This window comes from Ptychodera flava, chromosome 4, assembly GCF_041260155.1.
Source record: "Ptychodera flava strain L36383 chromosome 4, AS_Pfla_20210202, whole genome shotgun sequence".
NCBI lineage: Eukaryota > Metazoa > Hemichordata > Enteropneusta > Ptychoderidae > Ptychodera > Ptychodera flava.
The window spans coordinates 8,209,524-8,230,754 of record NC_091931.1 but is presented as its reverse complement, the minus strand read 5'-3'; the positions used below and the strand labels follow the sequence as shown (position 1 = coordinate 8,230,754).

Below are 21,231 nucleotides of genomic sequence, written 5' to 3'. Positions count from 1 at the left end.
TCATTTAATATGCAAATTAGCAACTATCTTTCATGTCATCCCTTAATGGTTCCCACTGCTGATATATCTTGGTGTGATCAACATTTGTAGTAATGAGATATCGGACCAACAGACAGACACACAGACAGACACACAGACAGACACACAGACAAACAGACAGACATCGCTGCAACATATGCTCACATCTGTAAACACGTGAGCAAAAAATTGCTCAGAAATGTCTTCCAATTTTAAAAACATTCTGAACAGTCCTCCCGCCCAGGGAACCTGGTTTGCACACAGAAGCTAGCCGCCTACTTTTCGAAATTTTCCGCCTACTTTAAAAATTTTTGAGAACCCTGCTTCATAAAGATGAATAAGTCTATAATCTCTTTTGTTTTTTTTGTGACTGTACTCCAGGATAACATCAATGTATGGCACTCCAACAATGTTCATAGATATGTTAAACCATCCAGATTTTGGCAAGTTTGACATGTCGAGCCTGTCTACTGGAATAATGGCAGGGTCACCATGTCCAATAGAAGTCATGAAACAAGCTATCAACAAAATGAATACAAAGGACATTAATGTGAGTATAACAATTACTTACATCCTGTCAATTGTTAGGATATTAGAATGGTGAGTTCTGTCCTTTCATGTTGTGACAGGCAAGATTTTTCATTCATTTCTACATGTATGGTCTACGTTTCCTTTCTTTTATCCCTTTGAATACACTCAATGTGGTTTTCGGACGACCTCAGTTTTCAGACATTTAATGACATGCTGCTCGTTGTACTCACTTCGCTCCGTATTGATAGCGTTTTACAAGTCATGTGACAGCATACAATTAAGTCAGGTGACGCTGCTGTCCCGTTTTGAATAGTTATTTTTATGGTAGAAGCTATTTTGGGCGCTACAAACTTGGCGAAGTTAACACACTGTACAATACAAGGTGTCGAAAGCAACACACAGAGACAGCCCATGTCCGATATGTAAGCACCATACGCGTTGAAATATAGTTGCATCGTCCATGGATTGAACTTAACAAATTTATCAAGAAATTTTAACAAACAGTTTTCTAAACACATCGAAATTGAAAATCGGGGTTCAAAGTTTCAAAATATCAGTATTTAGCCCCTATAATCGTATTCCAAATACAACATTCGATTACTGCGATAGGAGTCCAATTACTACGCACTCAACATAAGGTCAAAAATTTTGCAACTTTGACCCCCTAAATACCACTTCTATCATATTAACAGCTTGAGGATAAACACAATAACGTTTTGAAGGGTATTGTTATAAGATTTCATACTGCTCATCATTTATGAAATGGCTTTGGGCTAAATTCACTACGCTGTCCGAAAACTGTCACACTGAGTGTACTTGGTTCATCCAAGGTGGTGAAAATCAGTTTTAAATGATTGGTACATTTGGATGTGAGGTTGTTCCATTTTAACTCTTTATAATTTCTCGTCCATTTTTGGTTTAGATTTGTTATGGTTTGACAGAAACAAGTCCAGTCAGTTTTCAAGCAACTAAAGAGGACCCTGTTGAAGTTCGTGTCTCTACAATTGGCAAACCCTTAGCACATACAGAGGTATGTAAAATATTCTCAACTTAAGTAATTGTCACCACAGAGAATTGTTACATTTATACTTGAAATGCGGAATATGTGAAATATCTATAAAATATATACTAGTATCATAGTTTCTAATTATATACAATGTGGTGCATTTTATGCATATTACCTTGACTGTACACTAAAATTTTTACAATATGTATGTATAATGTGTATCCTTGCTGTATTTTCAATCGCTTCGCTCGTGAAAATACAGCCGCAGAATACACCGCATCATTCGTGAAAATAACTTCCGTACCACACAAACGTCAAGGCAAGGTCATGGAGTTCTGTCATATTACTGTGTATTTGTGGGCAATCACGTGGTTCAGCTCGACCAATCAAAATGCGACGGACAGGTCATGGTAATACAAATGTCTATGCGGTAAAACACGATTGGAACTAACCTTGGATAATTGGGTGGTGAAGTAATGTCTGTTTAATCTGCAAATGTAATCTCATCTGCTATTCTTTTTATGTTGCACACTTGTTTTTATAAGTAATTTCTAATATCGCATCATTAAACTATAGGGCACCTAACATTTTTGAGAAATTTGAAAAATATGAAGATCAATTATCCCAAATTAGTTCCAATCGTGTTTCTAGGTCATTGTTCTATGACAACTTGTCCCACAATGCAGTTTTGATGGCATTGCTAGTGTTGTGGTGATCAACCATCTGAAATGGGTTTTGCCCTTTGCCTTGTGATGTTCATGCTTCCTTGTAATGTTCTGGCATTGCCCTGTTAAACAATCGCATTTTGTGTAGACTGATGCGAATACATGGTGTTTCAGGCAAAAGTAATTGATTCAGAGACCGGTGATATTGTTGCTGTGGAAACGCCCGGAGAACTGTGTACACGAGGAATTTCAACAATGCTTGGATACTGGGATGATGAAAAGAAGACGCAAGAAGTTGTAGGCAAAGATAGATGGTTCCATACAGGGTAATGAAAACTATGGTGGTACAACTGGACAGAAACATTGACAAATTCAGTAGTTGCCTTCTTGTTGAGGAGCAGTGGTTGGTAAATTTGTTTGACAATTAACGCAGCAAATGAGACCAAACTAGTGTACTGGTTTCTCAGTGTGGAATCATTGTCTTTATTCTTTACTTTCATTTGAGCCAGGTAATAACATCATTGTTCCTAGATCCTGACTCATTTCACTGACATCCCCGTCATTGTGTCATACTGAACTATGGCAGATGTCAATGCACTTCTAAAATCTTGTACCCATGTTTTCCAGCATTATCAAAAATCTTTACTGCAATTAACTGCCATCCTTACTCCATAAACCAACAAGTTGGCTTTTTGTAGTGTACACAATTTTTGCAAATTTATTCATCTTCATTTTCTGTATGTGTTTGTCTGGTATTGCAAACTGAAAGGTTTTTCTCAGGGGCCTTTCAATAACTTTCACATTAACTAGGATAATGTTGACGTGTAAAATGGATAACTTTGGTATAATATTCCTCAGTCTTGATGGGTTGTCAGCTAAATTGTTAAAGAAAAACCATCAGGATTTACATAGAACTGACCACGCCGTGAGCTGACTCAATCAAATATTTGTTAATGTTTCCAGGGATACTGCTGTAATGGATGAGAATGGATATGTCAGAATTGTTGGAAGAATAAAAGATATGATAATCAGAGGTGGTGAGAATATCTATCCCGTGGAAGTGGAACAGTTTCTGTATACACATCCAAAGATTGAAGATGTGCAGGTGAGATATTTCCTTTGACAAGAATTTACTTTTTCTGCAGCGTGATTCTCATCAGGCAGAGGTTGGGCCACCTGAGTTGAGACCAATATTTTATGAAGGATAACTTCATGTACATTTTCACTAAATCAAGCCTAGTGAAACCTGTTGTCATGGACACCTCTCTAGTCATAATGCATCTCTGTTAGGGACAGCATATTCCAGCCGACAATAAGTTGAAAAGAATTCAAATTCTGCTTGACATGTCTATTAAGGACACTTTTGCTATTCCTACATTGTATGGGTATCTTCTACAGACTTGATGTAATTGGAAATTGTGAAAACTATTATGCTTTTGTTGACTTGTATTAAGATTTTTGACTGTATTTCTAATTATCAAGGTAATTGGTGTACCTGATGACAGAATGGGAGAGGAGGTTTGTGCATGGATTAAACTGAAATCAGCCCAAACGGCAGATGCCAAGGAGATTAAAGACTTTTGTCGAGGACAGGTAAGGCATGGTGTCAGTGATCATTTTGAATTCTCTTGACCACATTTAGCCAATAAAGGCACAGGAAGGGTTTTTATAAATGAAGTGTACGATAATGCCATGTACATGTATCCTTTTGAAGAATGTTTTATCAATATGGTGAGGATATGTGCACATATGCAATTATTTTAGGGCTAATTTTCTTCTGTTTGGTCAAACGTCACTTCATCAGATACCACTTCTCAGATTGCTATCAAATTTGCAACTCAGCTTTCTAAGGATGCCCCTGTTAAGTGTTCTTAAGACTAGACCAAGGTTTTCATATTCATATTTCCGAGAATATTTTCCCTTTATTTCACCAATTTTTTCAAAAATCATTTCTCTGAAAGTTCTAATCCAAAAGCAATTAAATTTACATTGAATATTCTAAGGGTTAAACTCATTCTTTTTTGTTCAAATGGAGATGAAATTTTCAAAGCAGATTACTTGGGCCATTTTTCTCATATTCGTCAAATATTTTTTGAGGTACCGCTAGTCAGATAGCTTTCACATTTGTTATATAGCTTTCTAGGTATGCCCTCACTGAGTTATATGAAAATAAGCCCAAAATTTGCATATTTAATTTTTGTACAATTTCTTTTATTATTTTCCTCGATTCAATTTTTTTCTGAAGCTTCTTCACTGAAACCCATCGGGTCAAAATTTGGTATGCAGGTTGCTAGGTGTGACCTTTGTCAGTTTTGTTCAAATTGTAGTGAATTTTGGTATTTGCAATTTTTTGTGTTTTAGGGCAAACACCCTACTGAAAACGCTTGCCAGATTGTTTTGAAATTTGGTGTAGATGTTGCTTGGGGTGAACATAGTCAGGTTTGTTCAAAATTGTAGTGAAATCTGCATATCTTATTTTTAGTGCAATTTTGGCATGATTTTGGTCAAAAGAATCTCTTTTAAAGAACTTGTCCGATCACTTTGAAACTTGGTATTGAGGTTCTTTTGATCGACTTCAAGGTTTGTTCAAATCATGCTTAAATTTGCATACCGGTATATGTGCTACTGGGCCAATTTTTTCCATTTTTTGTTCAAAAAGTCTCTCATCTTCTCGCTCATCAGATTACTTTGAAATTTAATGTGAAGGTCTGGGGATGATCTACAGTGTATATAAATTTTCTACAATTATGAAAAAATCTACAAATTTCAGCCAAATTTTGCAGTTTTGGTTCTAAAACTTTCAGAAAACCATCAAAGTTCTTAGAATGTCCTTGTCCAATTGCTTCTATATGCAGGTTTGTAGGGATGATCCAATTCAGATTTGTTGAAATTATGATTAAACTTTCATACTTATAAATAACTATCTATCTATCTATCTATCTATCTATCTATCTATCAACAAAATTTGTATAGCACCAAATATCTCAAGTTGAACAATGCTCAGTGGTGCTAAGAGTTACAATGAAAATGTCCTCTGGAAGATGTAAGTTTTTAAGTGTCTTTTGAAAATGTTGACATTAGGAGAGTTTTTGTGTCCAGAGGTAAAGAGTTCCAAAAGACAGGATCTGCTGCAGAGAAGGAGCGGCGACCATAGGTAGTCAGATTCCATCTAGGTGTGTGTGGAAGACATTTATCAGATGAGAGAAGAACACGTGATGAGGCGCAAGTTGTTGTTAAATTCCTGTTATATTATGGAACTGAAAAGTGCATCCTTTAGCATCCTGTCAAATCATTGTCAATGAATGCTGTCATTTTTAGCTCACGTGTGTAAACACGTGGGCTAATGTCATAGCGATGTCTGTCTGTCTGTCCGTGTGTGTGTGTGTGTGTGTGTCTGTCTGTCTGTCTGTTTACACGATAACTCAAAAACGCCTTAACGGATTCAAGTCAGATTTGGTACACAGGTACCATATGCTACTTGCAAGAACTGATTAGATTTTGGTTAGTGTGGCTTGCATATTAATGAAGTTATGCCATATCGTTTTTTTCCGTACAATGGTTTCCCTATGGAGACGGTAATGACAGTGTAGACATATATCAAGAAATACTGCACAAAATTTCATGAAACTTTTCACAAATGACAATCTAAGAACATTATGATGATACTGGGAGTGTCATGTCAATTATCTTCTCATTTGCATATTTAATGAACTTTTGTTATTAGTGAGATAACTCTGAAATTCCTGCACCAAACTTGATGATACTTGCAATAAATATTGATCTGATATATATCTAAATATACTTAGAAGCATTAGGCAGTGTCAAGTTAATAAATAGCTCATTTGCATATTTTATGAAGGTTTGTAATTAGTCATATAACTCCGATATAACTTCACCAAATGTGATGAAATCTGCTGCAGATACTGATCCGACTGATATCTAACTGTAGTGTAAAGCATTTAGTAGTGTGAAATTAATTAAGGGTTGATTTGCATATTTAATGAACTTTGTAATTAGGTATATAACTCTGAAATTACGGCACCCAAGTCAGTGAAATTGGGTACAGATATTGTTTTGATAAATATCTAATTGTACTGAGAAGCATTTGGCAGTGTCAAGTTAACAAATAGGTCATTTGCATATTTTTTGAAGTTTTGTAATTAGTGATATAACTCCAAAATAACTGCACCAAATGTGATGAAATCTGCTGCAGATACTGATCCGACAGATATCTAATTGTGGTGTAGAGCATTTAGTTGTGTGAAGTTAATTAAGGGTTCATTTGCATATTTAATGAACTTTGTAATTAGTGATATTACTCCAAAATTACAGCGTTAAATTTGATGAAACTTGCTACAGATGTTGATCTGATAAATATCCTATTGTACTGAGAAGCATTGAGCAGTGTCAAGTAAATAATTAGCTCATTTGCATATTTCATGAAGTCTTATAATTAGTCATATAACTCTGAAATAACTGCATCAAATGTGATGAAAACTGCTGCACATACTGATACGACAGATATCTAACTGTATTGTAAAGCATTTAGTAGTGTAAAGTTAATTAAGGGTTCATTTGCATATTTAATAAACTTTGTAATTAGGTATATAACTCTGAAATTTTGGCACCAAAATTTTGTGAAACGTGCTACAGATATTGATTTGATAAATATTTAATTGTGCTATGAATCATTGAACAGTGTCAAGTTAATTTAGGGTTTATTTGCATATTTAATGAACTTTGTAATTAGTGACATTACTCTAAAATAAAGTTTTGTAATTAAACTCTGAGAGTACTGTGCGAAGATGAAAAAAATCTGCTACATATAGTGATAACATATATCTCATTGTTCTGTGAAGCGCACTACTATTGATGAACCTGTTGTAAAACACATGAGCATATTCAGTTCATATCTGGTTATGAACAAGGGTATCACAAGGCCTTCACTTTAAATCACTGTTGATTTATTTTTCCTCTTCCTTTCCCAGATTGCTCATTTCAAAATACCACACTACATTTGTTTTGTGGAATCGTTTCCTCTTACTGTCACTGGTAAAGTACAGAAGTACATCATGAGACAAGAATCCATTGGAATGCTTGGATTGGACAAGAATATGTAATCAGTCTGTGCACAGTCCTCATCATAGGAAGTGAATTCTGTGGTGTTGATGTTAATTAGAAAATTTGGCATTACAAAGACAGCTGCAGAGTGCAAGTCTGGTTATATTAATATTTCATGAAAGTACATTTTAAGGACAAATTTTCATAGAAAAACTTTATTACCGATATAATCTGTATTATCTTGACAATGTGCTTTTAATTGGCAGGTCCTTATTCTTATTGCTATTCATTTGCACTTCCAAAGTTTTAAAGAATTTTATTCATTCTAATATGTAAATTAACTTCAAAATTTATCAAATGTGGGCCTTATATGTGACTGTGTGCTTTTACACTGCCGTAGTGAAATCTGCATATCTTATTTTTAGTGCAATTTTGGCATGATTTTGGTCAAAAGAATCTCTTTTACAGCACGTTGAATCTCGTAGGCCATTTTTATGTTGATAAAAATAACTCCAAGCCTGATTTCTTGGGAATAGTATTATTATACATTGCTGCCTTGAGACAGGTGTCTTTATACCCAAAAGGTGTGCTTGAAGTATGGCCCCATACCATGTATGGCACTTTTCCCATGCATTTTTCTGTCCACATGTTTTTTGCCATATCATTGAAAATAATTAGAGTTTAACTTGACAGTGTCAATGATTGGGTTAGTGGGAATGTGGAATGTCCACTTTGGGAACATCTTACATGATTTGTCATGAACTTTGCAGATCAGAAAATTAATATATTCATATAACACAGATCTTAAAACATTAATATTAATCCTTCTGAGAGAGACATCCAGATATTATAGTTTTAAGCAAACTCTATTTCTTGAGAATTTAATATGTGAAAGATATGTACATTTATCAATATAAACACTGCAACTCATATTATTTAGAAAGCGATGTTTGTGGTTTAGATTTTATGGTCGGAGGGCTTAAATTTGGAGGGTCCCCTTACTCCCTCTACAGTCCAACCAAGGGAACCAAAATACTTATCTCGACTGTAAAGGTTTATATACCCACAGTCCCTCTATCCACCGGTCTGGAAACGCCTATTGTAAAAGGTGTCAATCACCTAGACCGCACAGCCGAACCGCGATACGAGGGCCAGTCACGTGATAATGCATAGCTTGGGTTTGTCCTGCATGCCACAGTCCCCGATTGTGTGTACGCTTTTCTCGAATTTTCGCTGTTTTTGGCTCTATTAAGTGTTCTCTGCGCGTCTATCTACGACACGAAGACAGAAATTATCATATCCTGAAACCGGTGTGTGTTTTTCGTGATCCTTATCCCATCGTAAATGATGATAGTGTGCGATAATTTCTGGGGTTGACCGCTGCGAGTGTGTTGACGTACGTAGCACAAGCAACAGCTGGAATCACACCGGAAAATTTGTGGTCCCTTTCTCTTGCAATGCTAGTAGTCAGTGTCTCCAAATATGATCTAAATATGTTTTCTGTGTAATATTCTGTGAAATAATATCTGTTAACTTAACAGAATAGGAAAGACAACTGCAGAAATGCATGTAGATTTTAGTTGTGTGGTCGCACATTTTCCCATGCAGCGCCAATATGGCAAACTCTCGATACGTACGCTCGCTCAGCACGGCTGGAAACACACCGGAAAATTGTCGTCCATTTCTCTTGCAATGCTAGTAGTCAGTGCCTCCATATATGATCTAAATATGTTTTCTGTGTAATATTCTGTGAAATTATGTGTGTTAACTGAGCAGAATAGGAACGACAACTGCAGAAATGCCCGTAGATTTTATTCGCATATTTTCCCATGTAGCGTCAATATGGCGAACTCTCGATACGTACGCTCGCGCTCAGGCACAAAATGCTATCATGTCAACACAATAACAAGTTTGGTAATGAACTACTCAGCTGTCGATGTTAATATTCAGCTGATTTTGCCTGTCTTCTTGATTTCGGGCAATAGTCCATGACACTTGCGAACAGTGCATGGCCATTTTGTTTTTCGATCGTGATCATAATGCAACCATAATGTGTGGTCCCTTTCAAGCTTTATCTAGAGGGCAATGTTACCCATTTAATGAAAAAATAAATTGTTTAGTGTTTCTAAAGGGAACCTGTTGTAATGTTTTGTGATATTCTGAAAATAACAACCCACAAACGTCATGTTTTTGAACGATCACATTGCGGCTGTCATAGGATCGTGGGGTAGCGACATCGATATAGCGGCCAGTTGAACATTGTCAGTGTCCTTTGTTTAAGGTGTGAATCGTGTGTTTGTTCATATCACGGAGTGTCACAAAGAAACCAGCCACGTTTCCAGACCGGTGGATAGAGGGACTGTGATATACCTTTACTATTGCACAGCAAAAACATTTTGCACATTTATAATGTGACACACACAATACAATATCATTTGCCTGTAAGATTTGATATGGAGGGATGCTGCTGTAGCTGCATCGCTTTATGGATTGATATTCTTCCAGTGTCATTTGGTTCTCATTCATAGTATCTCTTTGTAGACAGTAAAAGCAATGCCCTGGTTATCACTTGTGAATAGCCTTCTTTTCACTCTGACATATGGTGACCAGAAGTTCACTGGGATGAAGCCGTGCAAATGAATAGCTTTTGATATTTGCAACATGTTAACAAACTCTGCCTGGGCAGGGTAGGAAACTTCTTGCCACAACAGCAACGCACAACTTGAAAAAAGCTTAGTTCTCCAGAAGAATAAACCAAATACAGATTACTTGAGTTATGCAGATCAGTGGACATTTATGAACAGTATGGTAACTGATTGTGTCACAACAAATGATTTGATAATTCCAATTGTATGATGTTGATCATACAAGAAAGAAGAAAACAGTTTATTTGAACAGAGTTCAGAGTTCCACCATCAAAACTTAGAAGAATAGGAAATGTGTTCTTGAAAGATACAAATAAGGGGAAAATGACACCATGTGATGTAATGTGTTATCTTTTGTCTGAGGCTATACTCATAGGTGTATTTTCGAATACTGAAAAGGACAATGAAAGTGTACATGTTATGTCATCTACAGGGTTGTATACAAATTAGGGGCAAATGGAGTATTTCTACAGACAACAGTAGTGTTTGAACCGGCACAATGTTCATTCACCAACAAAATTAATGTAGATTGAGAGTGAATAATATCAACAGTTCATGACTTTGCTCTTGTTTGCTAGGTCAGACCTTTCAATAAAAGTTTTATACTTTGATTTTTACAGTCTTTTTAATGAGTCTCCATGGTTGAAAGTAACTTGTTTCTTAAAGGAATTATTGGGAAGAATTTACATACAAATTTCAGGGATACATTTTTGATATAGTAATTTTGTATATCTTTTGAAGTAAGTTTGTAAATCATTTATAGTAATTTTGAATCTTTTGTTTATATAATAGAATCATCATGGTACTGAAATTGTGACTTTTTATCCTGATGCACTTTATCCAAAATATGCAACAAATGAATAATCTTTTATAATGAAATTCCACACTATTCTTGGCAAGAATTCGGAACAGTTGACCCAGTAGAATGTATTTGGAAATTTATCATTTACCCTAGGGATGCAGAGGAGAGAGTTTTTTGGTAGAGCTAAGATCTCATAGGAAAATAGATTCCTAATTCTGCTCGGTCCACTGTTTATATACACCATGTGATTAACCTGATAATTCCATGTAGTAGAATCTGTATTGCAAATAAACACGACAATGATTTATAAGAAATCCAACAAGGTTTCACAACTGTTTTATTTTTATACAAACCATAGGACACAAGCAATTAAAAACAGCAGTCCTGTATGCCAAGTCCTCACATTAAATCCTCTTGATGGTGACTATGTAAGCGTATATAATGGTAACCTAATCTCCTTTCCAAATTGAAACTGGCAAATCAGTTTGTAGAGAGATATGAAAGCTGATAAACAACCTGTCCCCTTTAAGTAGAATGCACTTCAGGGACAGATATTTGAACTCAACAACTTTTACATTTCCTTTCTTATCTACCACTTGTGGGGATTCATTTTTAGGCTCGTAAAAGAAAAATTTTCTCTGCCTTAGTTTTCAAAAATCTAAAATGTTATTTTTTTCAAAGAGCTAACATAGGGTTGGCGACCATTTTGAATTTCAAATATCAGTAAATCCTGGCGAATTTGCTTCTGTAGTACCAAAATTTGCATGGTGACCCCTGACTTTTGTTCAGAGAAATCTAAGGCACTACAATGTGCACGGTTCCTTAAAACAACTTCGGAGAATAACCAGTGTAAATCTTAGATCTCTTTCTGGGAAGAAAAAAGGCCAACAGGATGGTGCACGTCAAACCAACTTGGACTGATCCGTTAGCTCCGTTGGCAGAGCATCCGAACTGAATTCGGGGGACGTGGGTCCAAAGTCCTACATGGGTCATTTTTTCAAGCCCCAAAAATTTGCGATGTGTGCATATATATATATATATATATATATATATATATATATATATATATATATATATATATATATATATATATATATTTCGGAAATCTTCACGGTGTAAAAGTGCTCAATGCCTGTATGGCAGAGCGATTTACGGTAAAAATTGATAACAAGTAGAAAACAGGACTTAGGCGTTACTCAGTATCACGCTACATGTGTGATAGTCCGTGGGCTGGAGGGGCCCACCGTGCACCCCCCACATCCCTACTTCTTGGGTATTGTTTTGTTCTTTAGGACCTGCTGAACAAGAAAAAAATGTTACCATTGGATATTTTGGGATGCACTACCTATCTGGCCTGGTTTTTGATTTGCATGTACCGCAAAAAATGGTGAAAAATGGGTAGGGGTAAGGGGTACTATATCCTCCCCTACATTGAGTAAACTAGCATGAAATAGCACAAACTTTACATTTTTGGAAAGCTAAGATTCTGCTTTTTATGAGAAACACCAACTTTAGCAAAATTAATTTGTGTACATAGAATAGGACGACTTTAAAATGATTTTTTTGACAATTTTGAAATTTTTTACCCAAAATACGATGTAACAATTGTGATTTACTTGTTATTAAGCAAAATTTTGACAGCTTTTTGTGTTTGAATTATTTATTCCCACATATTAACAAGAAAAAAAGTGTTAATATTTGATATTTAACTATACACTACTTCTCTTGAGTCAATTTTGAATTGCGTGTATCTGTATGGGGTGTGCAAAAGCTAGGGGTAGGGGTACAACATTCTTTCCTTGATGAAGTAAACTGGCTTGAAATGCCATATACCTTATAGTTTTAGAAAGCTTAGATACTGGTCTTTCTAAAATGCATAAAGTTTTAGTGAAAAAATATGACGTCATAGAATTGGATAACTTTAAATCGATTTTTTTCTGGTAATTCAGTATTTTTAACCGGAAGAAAATACGATAACTATTGTTTCCTCCTTATGAAGCAAATCAAACACATTTATGGATGTTATTTACTAATTGCAATGTGCTGAAGTTGAAAATAAATGTCAAAATTGGGTATTTACCATGCATTATTGTCTCCAGTCACTAAAATAGCAAGTTTTGCTACATTGGTATATCGTGAATGGGCATTTTATTGTTATGCAATCAACTAAAGCACAGCCTTAAAAAGAAGACTCGAAAACGTGCACACATAGTCATATTGCCATTTTCTCCTTCAAGTAAATAGATTATTGACGACTGTCTATTGTTATAATTTAATTTTTAAAATTTTTTCTATAAAATAATTTTGTTTAAGGCGTATTTGGAAAATTGTCTATGCCTCCTTGTCTTACTTTACATACAGCAAGCATTACTAACAATCTATTAGGCCGAGGCTAGAGGGGCGTCTACGTGCACCTCCCCCCTCACCCCACAGGATAACAAACCTGTAATTTTCAGAAGCCTTGGGATCCCTAGAATAAGAAATGGGATTTTAACAGACAAAATATAGGGACTCAATAGCTGTTACGGTCATGTTTTGAAGGGTACCACAAAATCACGATTTTGTGACCCACGTGGATTTTTGTCAAACCTGTCTTCTTGTACGTGATCTGCTGAGCTTACTGTTTACATGACCTAGGTTATTGGGTATCATTAGAAAGGTGATTTATTCTTCTTGAAAATGGTATATAGCAATATGCAATATCTTCTATAGTTTTCATGAAATAGGGCCATAATTTACCCCATACCCCAAAGTTTTATGTCACAAATTACTGTCAAAACTAATCTAAATTCCACCAATTATTTACCTATACATAATACAAAAGGCAATACTGTGTATTAACTTTGTGTTATTTGCTACAGGTACATGTTAGAAACTTGGAATAAACTTTTAACAGAAAAAATATTGGGATCCTGTAGCTGTAACAGTCATATTTTGAAAGGTACCGAAAAATCACAGTATTACTGACTCGCATTCGTTTTCGTTAAACCTGTCTTCTTGTAAGTCTTCTGCTGAGCTTATTTTGAGCATAACGAGACCAATGGGGTACCATTAGAAAGTTAATTTACTCTTCTTGAAAATGATATGTTGCAATATGCAATATCTTCTATAGTTTTCATGAAATAAGATCAAAACTTACCCCATACTCCAACGTTTTATGTCGCAAATTACCATCAAAACTAATCTCAAATTCTACCAATTATTTTCCTAGACACATTACAAAAGGCAATTCTTTGTATAAAATATATTTTATTTGGTACAGGGACATGTCAAAAATATAAGTTAGACTTTAAAGAGACAAAATATTGGTACTGAATGACTGTTACTGGCATGTTTTGAAGGGTACCGTAAAGTCAGAGTATTACCGACTCGCATATGTTTTTGTTAAATGTGTCGTCTTGTTAGTTTTCTGCTGAGCTTACTTTTTACCATAGTCTAGATTATGTGCTGCCATTGGAAAGACAATTTATTTGGCTTTAAAATGACATATTGTAATATGCAATATCTTCTATAGTTTTTATGAAATAGGACCAAACCTTACCCCATACCCCAAAGTTTTATGTCACAAATTACTGTCAAAACTATTCTTAAATTCTACCATTATTTACCTAGACATTATACAAAGGGCAATGCTTTGTATCAAATTTGTTTTATTTGATACAGGTAAATGTTAGTAACTTGAAATAAACTTTTAACAGAAAAATATCCAGATGCTCTAGCTGTAACAGTCATATTTTGAATGGTATGCAAAATCACAGTACTGCCAACTCGCATACATTTTTGTTAAAGCTGTCTTCTTGTAAGTCTTCTACTGAGCTTACTTTTTAACATAATGTAGCAAGTTGGGCATCATTAGAAAGGTAATTTACTCTTCTTTAAAATAATATATTGCAATATGCAATATCTTCTATAGTTTTCATGAAATAGGACCACAACTTACCCCATACCCCAAAGTTTTATATTCCAAATTACCGTCAAAACTAATCTCAAATTCTGACAACTATTGAACTGGACATAATAAAGGGCAATGATTTGTATTAAATTTAGTATATTTGCTTTAGGTTCATGTTAGAAACTTGAAACGAACTTTTAACAGAAAAAATATTGTGATGCTGTAGCTGTAACAGTCATATTTTGAAGGGTACCACAAACTCACAGTATTGCCAACTCGCATACGTTTGGTTAAACCTGTCTTATTATAAGTCATCTGCTGAGCCTATTTTTTAACATAACCCGGCTATTGAGTTATCGTTAGAAAGGTAATTTTTTCTTCTTTGATATGACATATTGTAATATATAATATCTTCTTAAGTATTCAGGAAATAAGACCAAAACTTACCCAACACCCCTAAGTTTATATTGCAAATTACTATCACTACTAATCTCAAATTCTACCAAACTTTTACCTAGACATACTACAAAAGGCAATGATTTGTATGAAATCTGTTTTATTTGCTACAGAGACATGTTACAAATATTAGATAGACTTTTAACAGACAAAATATTGGGAATGAATGGTTGTTGCTGTCATGTTTTGAAGGGTACTGTAAAGTCTCAGTCTTGCCCACTCGTATGTGTTTTTGTTAAATGTGTCATCTTGTAAGTCATCTGCTGAGCTTACTTTTTACTCTAACCTATCTTATAGGCTATCATTGGAAAGAAAATTTATTTTGCCTTAAAGTGACATATTGTAATATGAAATATCTTTAATAGTTTTCATGAAATAGGACCAGACTTACCCCATATCCCAAATTCGCAAACTGCAAAGTTTTCAAACAGATGTAGTTTGCAAATAAAACTAAGGGATGGGGTAAGTTTTTTGCCATTTCATTACAACTTCAGATGCTAATGCACTTTATCATAAGCTATAATAAAGAGTGATAAAAGCTTTGTAATGATACCCTATAATCTGCGTTACGGATAAAATAAAGGTTGGCAGATAAATTTCATGGAAACTTGTTTAATAAAATTTCACGGGTTTCAGCAACATATATCCTGCTTTCCTTCAAACCATGATGCTAACACAGCTATTAAATCATACTAATTATCCTGTTAATGGTATCTTACATAGTTGGAAATGTCTCTGTAACAAATAAAATAGGTTTCATACAAAGTTTGTCTTTTTTATAGAATTTATCGTAATTAAATGCTAGTTTTGACAGTAATTTGTGACATAAAACTTTGGGGTATGGGGTAAGGTTTGGTCCTATTTCATGAAAACTATAGAAGATATTGCATATTACAATATGTCATTTTAAAGCCAAATAAATTGTCTTTCCAATGGCGGCCCATTATTTAGGCTATGGTAAAAAGTAAGCTCAGCAGAAAACTTACAAGACGACACATTTAACAAAAACATATGCGAGTCGGTAATACTCTGACTTTACGGTACCCTTCAAAACATGCCAGTAACAGTCATTCAATACCAATATTTTGTCTCTTTAAAGTCTAACTCATATTTTTGACATGTCCCTGTACCAAATAAAATATATTTTATAGAAAGAATTGCCTTTTGTAATGTGTCTAGGAAAATAATTGGTAGAATTTGAGATTAGTTTTGATGGTATTTGCGACATAAAACGTTGGAGTATGGGGTAAGTTTTGATATTATTTCATGAAAACTATAGAAGATATTGCATATTGCAACATATCATTTTCAAGAAGAGTAAATTAACTTTCTAATGGTATCCCATTGGTCTCGTTATGTTCAAAATAAGCTCAGCAGAAGACTTACAAGAAGACAGGTTTAACGAAAACGAATGCGAGTCAGTAATACTGTGATTTTTCGGTACCTTTCAAAATATGACTGTTACAGCTACAGGATCCCAATATTTTTTCTGTTAAAAGTTTATTCCAAGTTTCTAACATGTACCTGTAGCAAATAACACAAAGTTAATACACAGTATTGCCTTTTGTATTATGTATAGGTAAATAATTGGTGGAATTTAGATTAGTTTTGACAGTAATTTGTGACATAAAACTTTGGGGTATGGGGTAAATTATGGCCCTATTTCATGAAAACTATAGAAGATATTGCATATTGCTATATACCATTTTCAAGAAGAATAAATCACCTTTCTAATGATACCCAATAACCTAGGTCATGTAAACAGTAAGCTCAGCAGATCACGTACAAGAAGACAGGTTTGACAAAAATCCACGTGGGTCACAAAATCGTGCTTTGTGGTACCCTTCAAAACATGACCGTAACAGCTATTGAGTCCTTATATTTTGTCTGTTAAAATCCCATTTCTTATTCTAGGGATCCCAAGGCTTCTGAAAATTACAGGTTTGTTATCCTGTGGGGTGAGGGGGGAGGTGCACGTAGACGCCCCTCTAGCCTCGGCCTAATAGATTGTTAGTAATGCTTGCTGTATGTAAAGTAAGACAAGGAGGCATAGACAATTTTCCAAATACGCCTTAAACAAAATTATTTTATAGAAAAAATTTTAAAAATTAAATTATAACAATAGACAGTCGTCAATAATCTATTTACTTGAAGGAGAAAATGGCAATATGACTATGTGTGCACGTTTTCGAGTCTTCTTTTTAAGGCTGTGCTTTAGTTGATTGCATAACAATAAAATGCCCATTCACGATATACCAATGTAGCAAAACTTGCTATTTTAGTGACTGGAGACAATAATGCATGGTAAATACCCAATTTTGACATTTATTTTCAACTTCAGCACATTGCAATTAGTAAATAACATCCATAAATGTGTTTGATTTGCTTCATAAGGAGGAAACAATAGTTATCGTATTTTCTTCCGGTTAAAAATACTGAATTACCAGAAAAAATCGATTTAAAGTTATCCAATTCTATGACGTCATATTTTTTCACTAAAACTTTATGCATTTTAGAAAGACCAGTATCTAAGCTTTCTAAAACTATAAGGTATATGGCATTTCAAGCCAGTTTACTTCATCAAGGAAAGAATGTTGTACCCCTACCCCTAGCTTTTGCACACCCCATACAGATACACGCAATTCAAAATTGACTCAAGAGAAGTAGTGTATAGTTAAATATCTAATGTTAACACTTTTTTCTTGTTTAATATGTGGGAATAAATAATTCAAACACAAAAAGCTGTCAAAATTTGCTTAATAACAAGTAAATCACAATTGTTACATCGTATTTTGGGTAAAAAATTTCAAAATTGTCAAAAAAATTCATTTTAAAGTCGTCCTATTCTATGTACACAAATTAATTTTGCTGAAGTTGGTGTTTCTCATAAAGAGCAGAATCTCAGCTTTCCAAAAATGTATAGTTTGTGCTATTTCATGCTAGTTTACTCAATGTAGGGGAGGATATAGTACCCCTTACCCCTACCCATTTTTCACCATTTTTTGCGGTACATGCAAATCAAAAACCAGCCCAGATAGGTAGTGCATCCCAAAATATCCAATGTTAACATCTTTTTCTTGTTCAGCAGGTCCTAAAGAACAAAAAATACCCAAGAAGTAGGGATGTGGGGGGGGGTGCACGGTGGGCCCTCCAGCCCACGGACTATGAACACATGTATTATTGTAAACGTCCGACATACGACGTCTTTAGTCGATCCAGGTGTTTGTAGCCACCTTTCTGTGTAAAATATCTATACATTCGTCCCTTCAGCGTACGAGGATATATTTCACATTTTCGTTTCCAGATCGATATCTCCGATATTAATATTCAACCTCTTTGTGCTTCAAGAAATCTTAATTTTTTTGTTGATGAACTCTCCCTCTCTTCATTAATTTGTGATAATACAATTTGTAAAAAAACAGTTCTCGGTTTGCCAGAGATTTCGACATTGTGCTGTCTTAGCATTGTATTTCTGAATTAAGAATAACACGTTCAGCGCGATATCTTTATCGGCCACCTATATATGCCAATAGGAATAAAGAATTGGGTAAAATGTTACAGTCGACGTCGGTATAGTGTTCCTGGGTACGGCTAGCGACGTTAGTTATGAAACCTCTCGCTGTGCAATGTTAACAGCAAATAGAAATTGAAATTAGAAATTGTCTCCACGCGATTTAAACTTGGGAAGCATTCATTGTTTACAGGGTAGGATAGGGGAAGTCGAGTTTTACCACACGATTATGGACGAGGTTAAATTTTGCACTCGACGGTTTGATGTAGAGTCATATTTTACACAAGATTGATATGGCAATAACATATTGCAAGAAATGTATAAGACGTCACAGAAATAGAACATGGTTTTGTACTATCACAAAAATCTACATACAGTGCAAAAAGATTTCCACCTACTACAATGGTGCTGACTTAAATATCTGTTGTTATGACAATTTGCCTAAAACTAATAAGTGTGGTCGGACGGGTGACTTTTAGTGACATCCATGAACTTGACGTTCAAAATAACTCGTCAGAATCAAGCGATTAATCGTAGGCAAACGTGTGGCAACCTGAATTGTAGGTACCGACTGTTCTTGTTCGTTTCGATATTGTAGTTCTTTTCATAGAAAATTCTAGACTGTCACTGTTGAATAGGCAACCGCTGCAGCATTATTCATATGGAAATCCATGACACTTGTATCAATACAGAGATTAATTGAAAACGGCTAATAGGTTGCATTTATGTCATACCTTTAAAGACTACTTTGATTCATGTTATGTACAGTATATATAGTATGTTGCATTTTGCATTTTATTCAATTCGTAATGCCTATTTTTATTTATCGGTTAAAAATAAGCTTGACCGGTAAAGATACCGCGCTAAACTTGCTATTCTTAATTAAGAAATACATTGCCAGGAAAGAACATTCAAGATCGAAATTTCGTCTAATTTTAGTGATCATGTGAACCAATGGAAAGAAAAAAATGTTTGCCAATGTTTCGGCTGTCATTCTTTGCTTTCAGGGAGAAAAAATGGTTGGCCGAATAATGTCATGGACTCTTACAAGCTTAAGGGTTTACCAATATCTCATAACTTCGCTGATTTTGGAAACCTCTTAATTTCAAAAATGGCAAAACAGTATTTAATCAGCAAAGTGGAAATTATTAGTCTAATTTCCACTAATTATATGACTGAATAAATTGGAATATTCACTGGCCGCAACGTACCATGGATAGTTACATAAGTCATTTGCTTTACTTTCTAAAAGACAAAAGGGGTGCAACAACCGGTTTGCAAAATGCATCCGTGTTATTCAATTGGTGTCAATAGCTCATTCATAAATACAACAATGAAGCTGATTTTACACAGAAAGTCACACAATTTAGTGAAAAAAATGTGCGACCGACAATACAAAAAGAGTGAAATATAACACATCGGAAAAACAAATAAAACAAGAAGTAGGCAACTTGAACAAAAACTAAAACAAAAACAAACAATGGAAAATAGTCTAGTTTTCATAACAGCATACAGTCCATACACCAGAACTAAGATAATTAAACAAGCCCTGACCTCTAGTTAACTGGTAATATGCACCTCGAAAGTGAAAGACTTAAACTTTTGCTCATATTTTCCTCAGTGAAACTTTGAACCATTCTCTTACCAAAGCAAGAATAAAAATCAGGGGTCACCGTGCAAACTTTGGTACTAGAGAGACAAATATCTTGCGATTTCTCGATATTTGAAATTCAAAATGGCCGCCATCCCTGTGTAAACTCTATGGGAAAAAATAAAATTTTAGATTTTCAAAAAACTAAGACGGTGAAAACTTTTCTTTCGCCAAGAGCTTCAAAATGAGCCCCCACAAGTGGTAGGTCAGAAGAAAATTGATAAAATTTGAAGGCCCGAATTTCTGTCCCCGAGGTGCGTTCTACCTTAACTGGAAAAAGATGAAATGCAAAAAAAAATTTGTTCCAAAAGCAACCAATAATCGCATACAAACGAAACAGAACTATAAGCGATACACTTATAAATGCCAAACTTCACACAAGGAATATAGCTCGAACTCTATCTATGTCTATGCTCACGTGAGCATAGACAAACACAATCAGAACGAACTGTAGACATTCTATCTTCCCTACTTGAAGAACAAATTCAGTGGAACAAAATGATAACACATACAATCAATCAATCAATCATTCCATATAATTAACCAACCAAAAATAAATTTTAGCGACTGATAAAGGAAACCCTGTTTTCGAAACGTAGCGTCAAAAGGACCACAGCGTCACATAGTCTCTCCACTGCAGTGCGGGAGCTGTGCAAGACACGTAAAGATAATGAGTGGGACCGGGTATGTCTCGCCACGGCTAATCAACTCTTTACATAAAACAACCAAACTGAATATACACTCACAATATACACAATATCATGCACAAAACGCAAACAACCGAGATCTGAACGATGTGTGGAGTTGCTTTCCCTTTATTACACACTAATGTATTCGATATTCTTTCTAATCGACTTGCGTTCCGTCTCCATAATCAATTCATATTATGTTAATGCGCTTCCTATTTAAATTATGCTATAAGCTTATTATTCATATTTTGACATAGATGTTTGCTAATTAAAACAATCTCGAATGTGTACCAAAGAGACCAAC

At 34.8% G+C, this 21,231-nt stretch overlaps 1 protein-coding gene across 2 annotated transcripts in view; it reads left to right on the top strand.

Moving 5' to 3' along the window:
- The window catches only part of LOC139130814 (medium-chain acyl-CoA ligase ACSF2, mitochondrial-like), a 38,699-nt gene extending 27,657 nt beyond the window's left edge, over positions 1–11,042 (top strand). The window contains exons 8-14 of one of the 2 annotated variants that reach the window (XR_011551987.1): positions 400–568; positions 1,472–1,579; positions 2,395–2,546; positions 3,184–3,325; positions 3,703–3,813; positions 7,209–7,680; positions 7,750–11,042. Coding sequence is in view for 1 of the 2 variants with exons in the window: in XM_070696611.1 (XP_070552712.1) it covers positions 400–568; positions 1,472–1,579; positions 2,395–2,546; positions 3,184–3,325; positions 3,703–3,813; positions 7,209–7,340 (814 nt within the window). In the remaining variant the exon portion in view is untranslated. Of the gene's footprint in view, positions 1–399; positions 569–1,471; positions 1,580–2,394; positions 2,547–3,183; positions 3,326–3,702; positions 3,814–7,208 lie in introns of both variants that reach the window. The other variant, XM_070696611.1, reaches the window with a different exon arrangement.
- Positions 11,043–21,231: the final 10,189 nt, after the last annotated feature.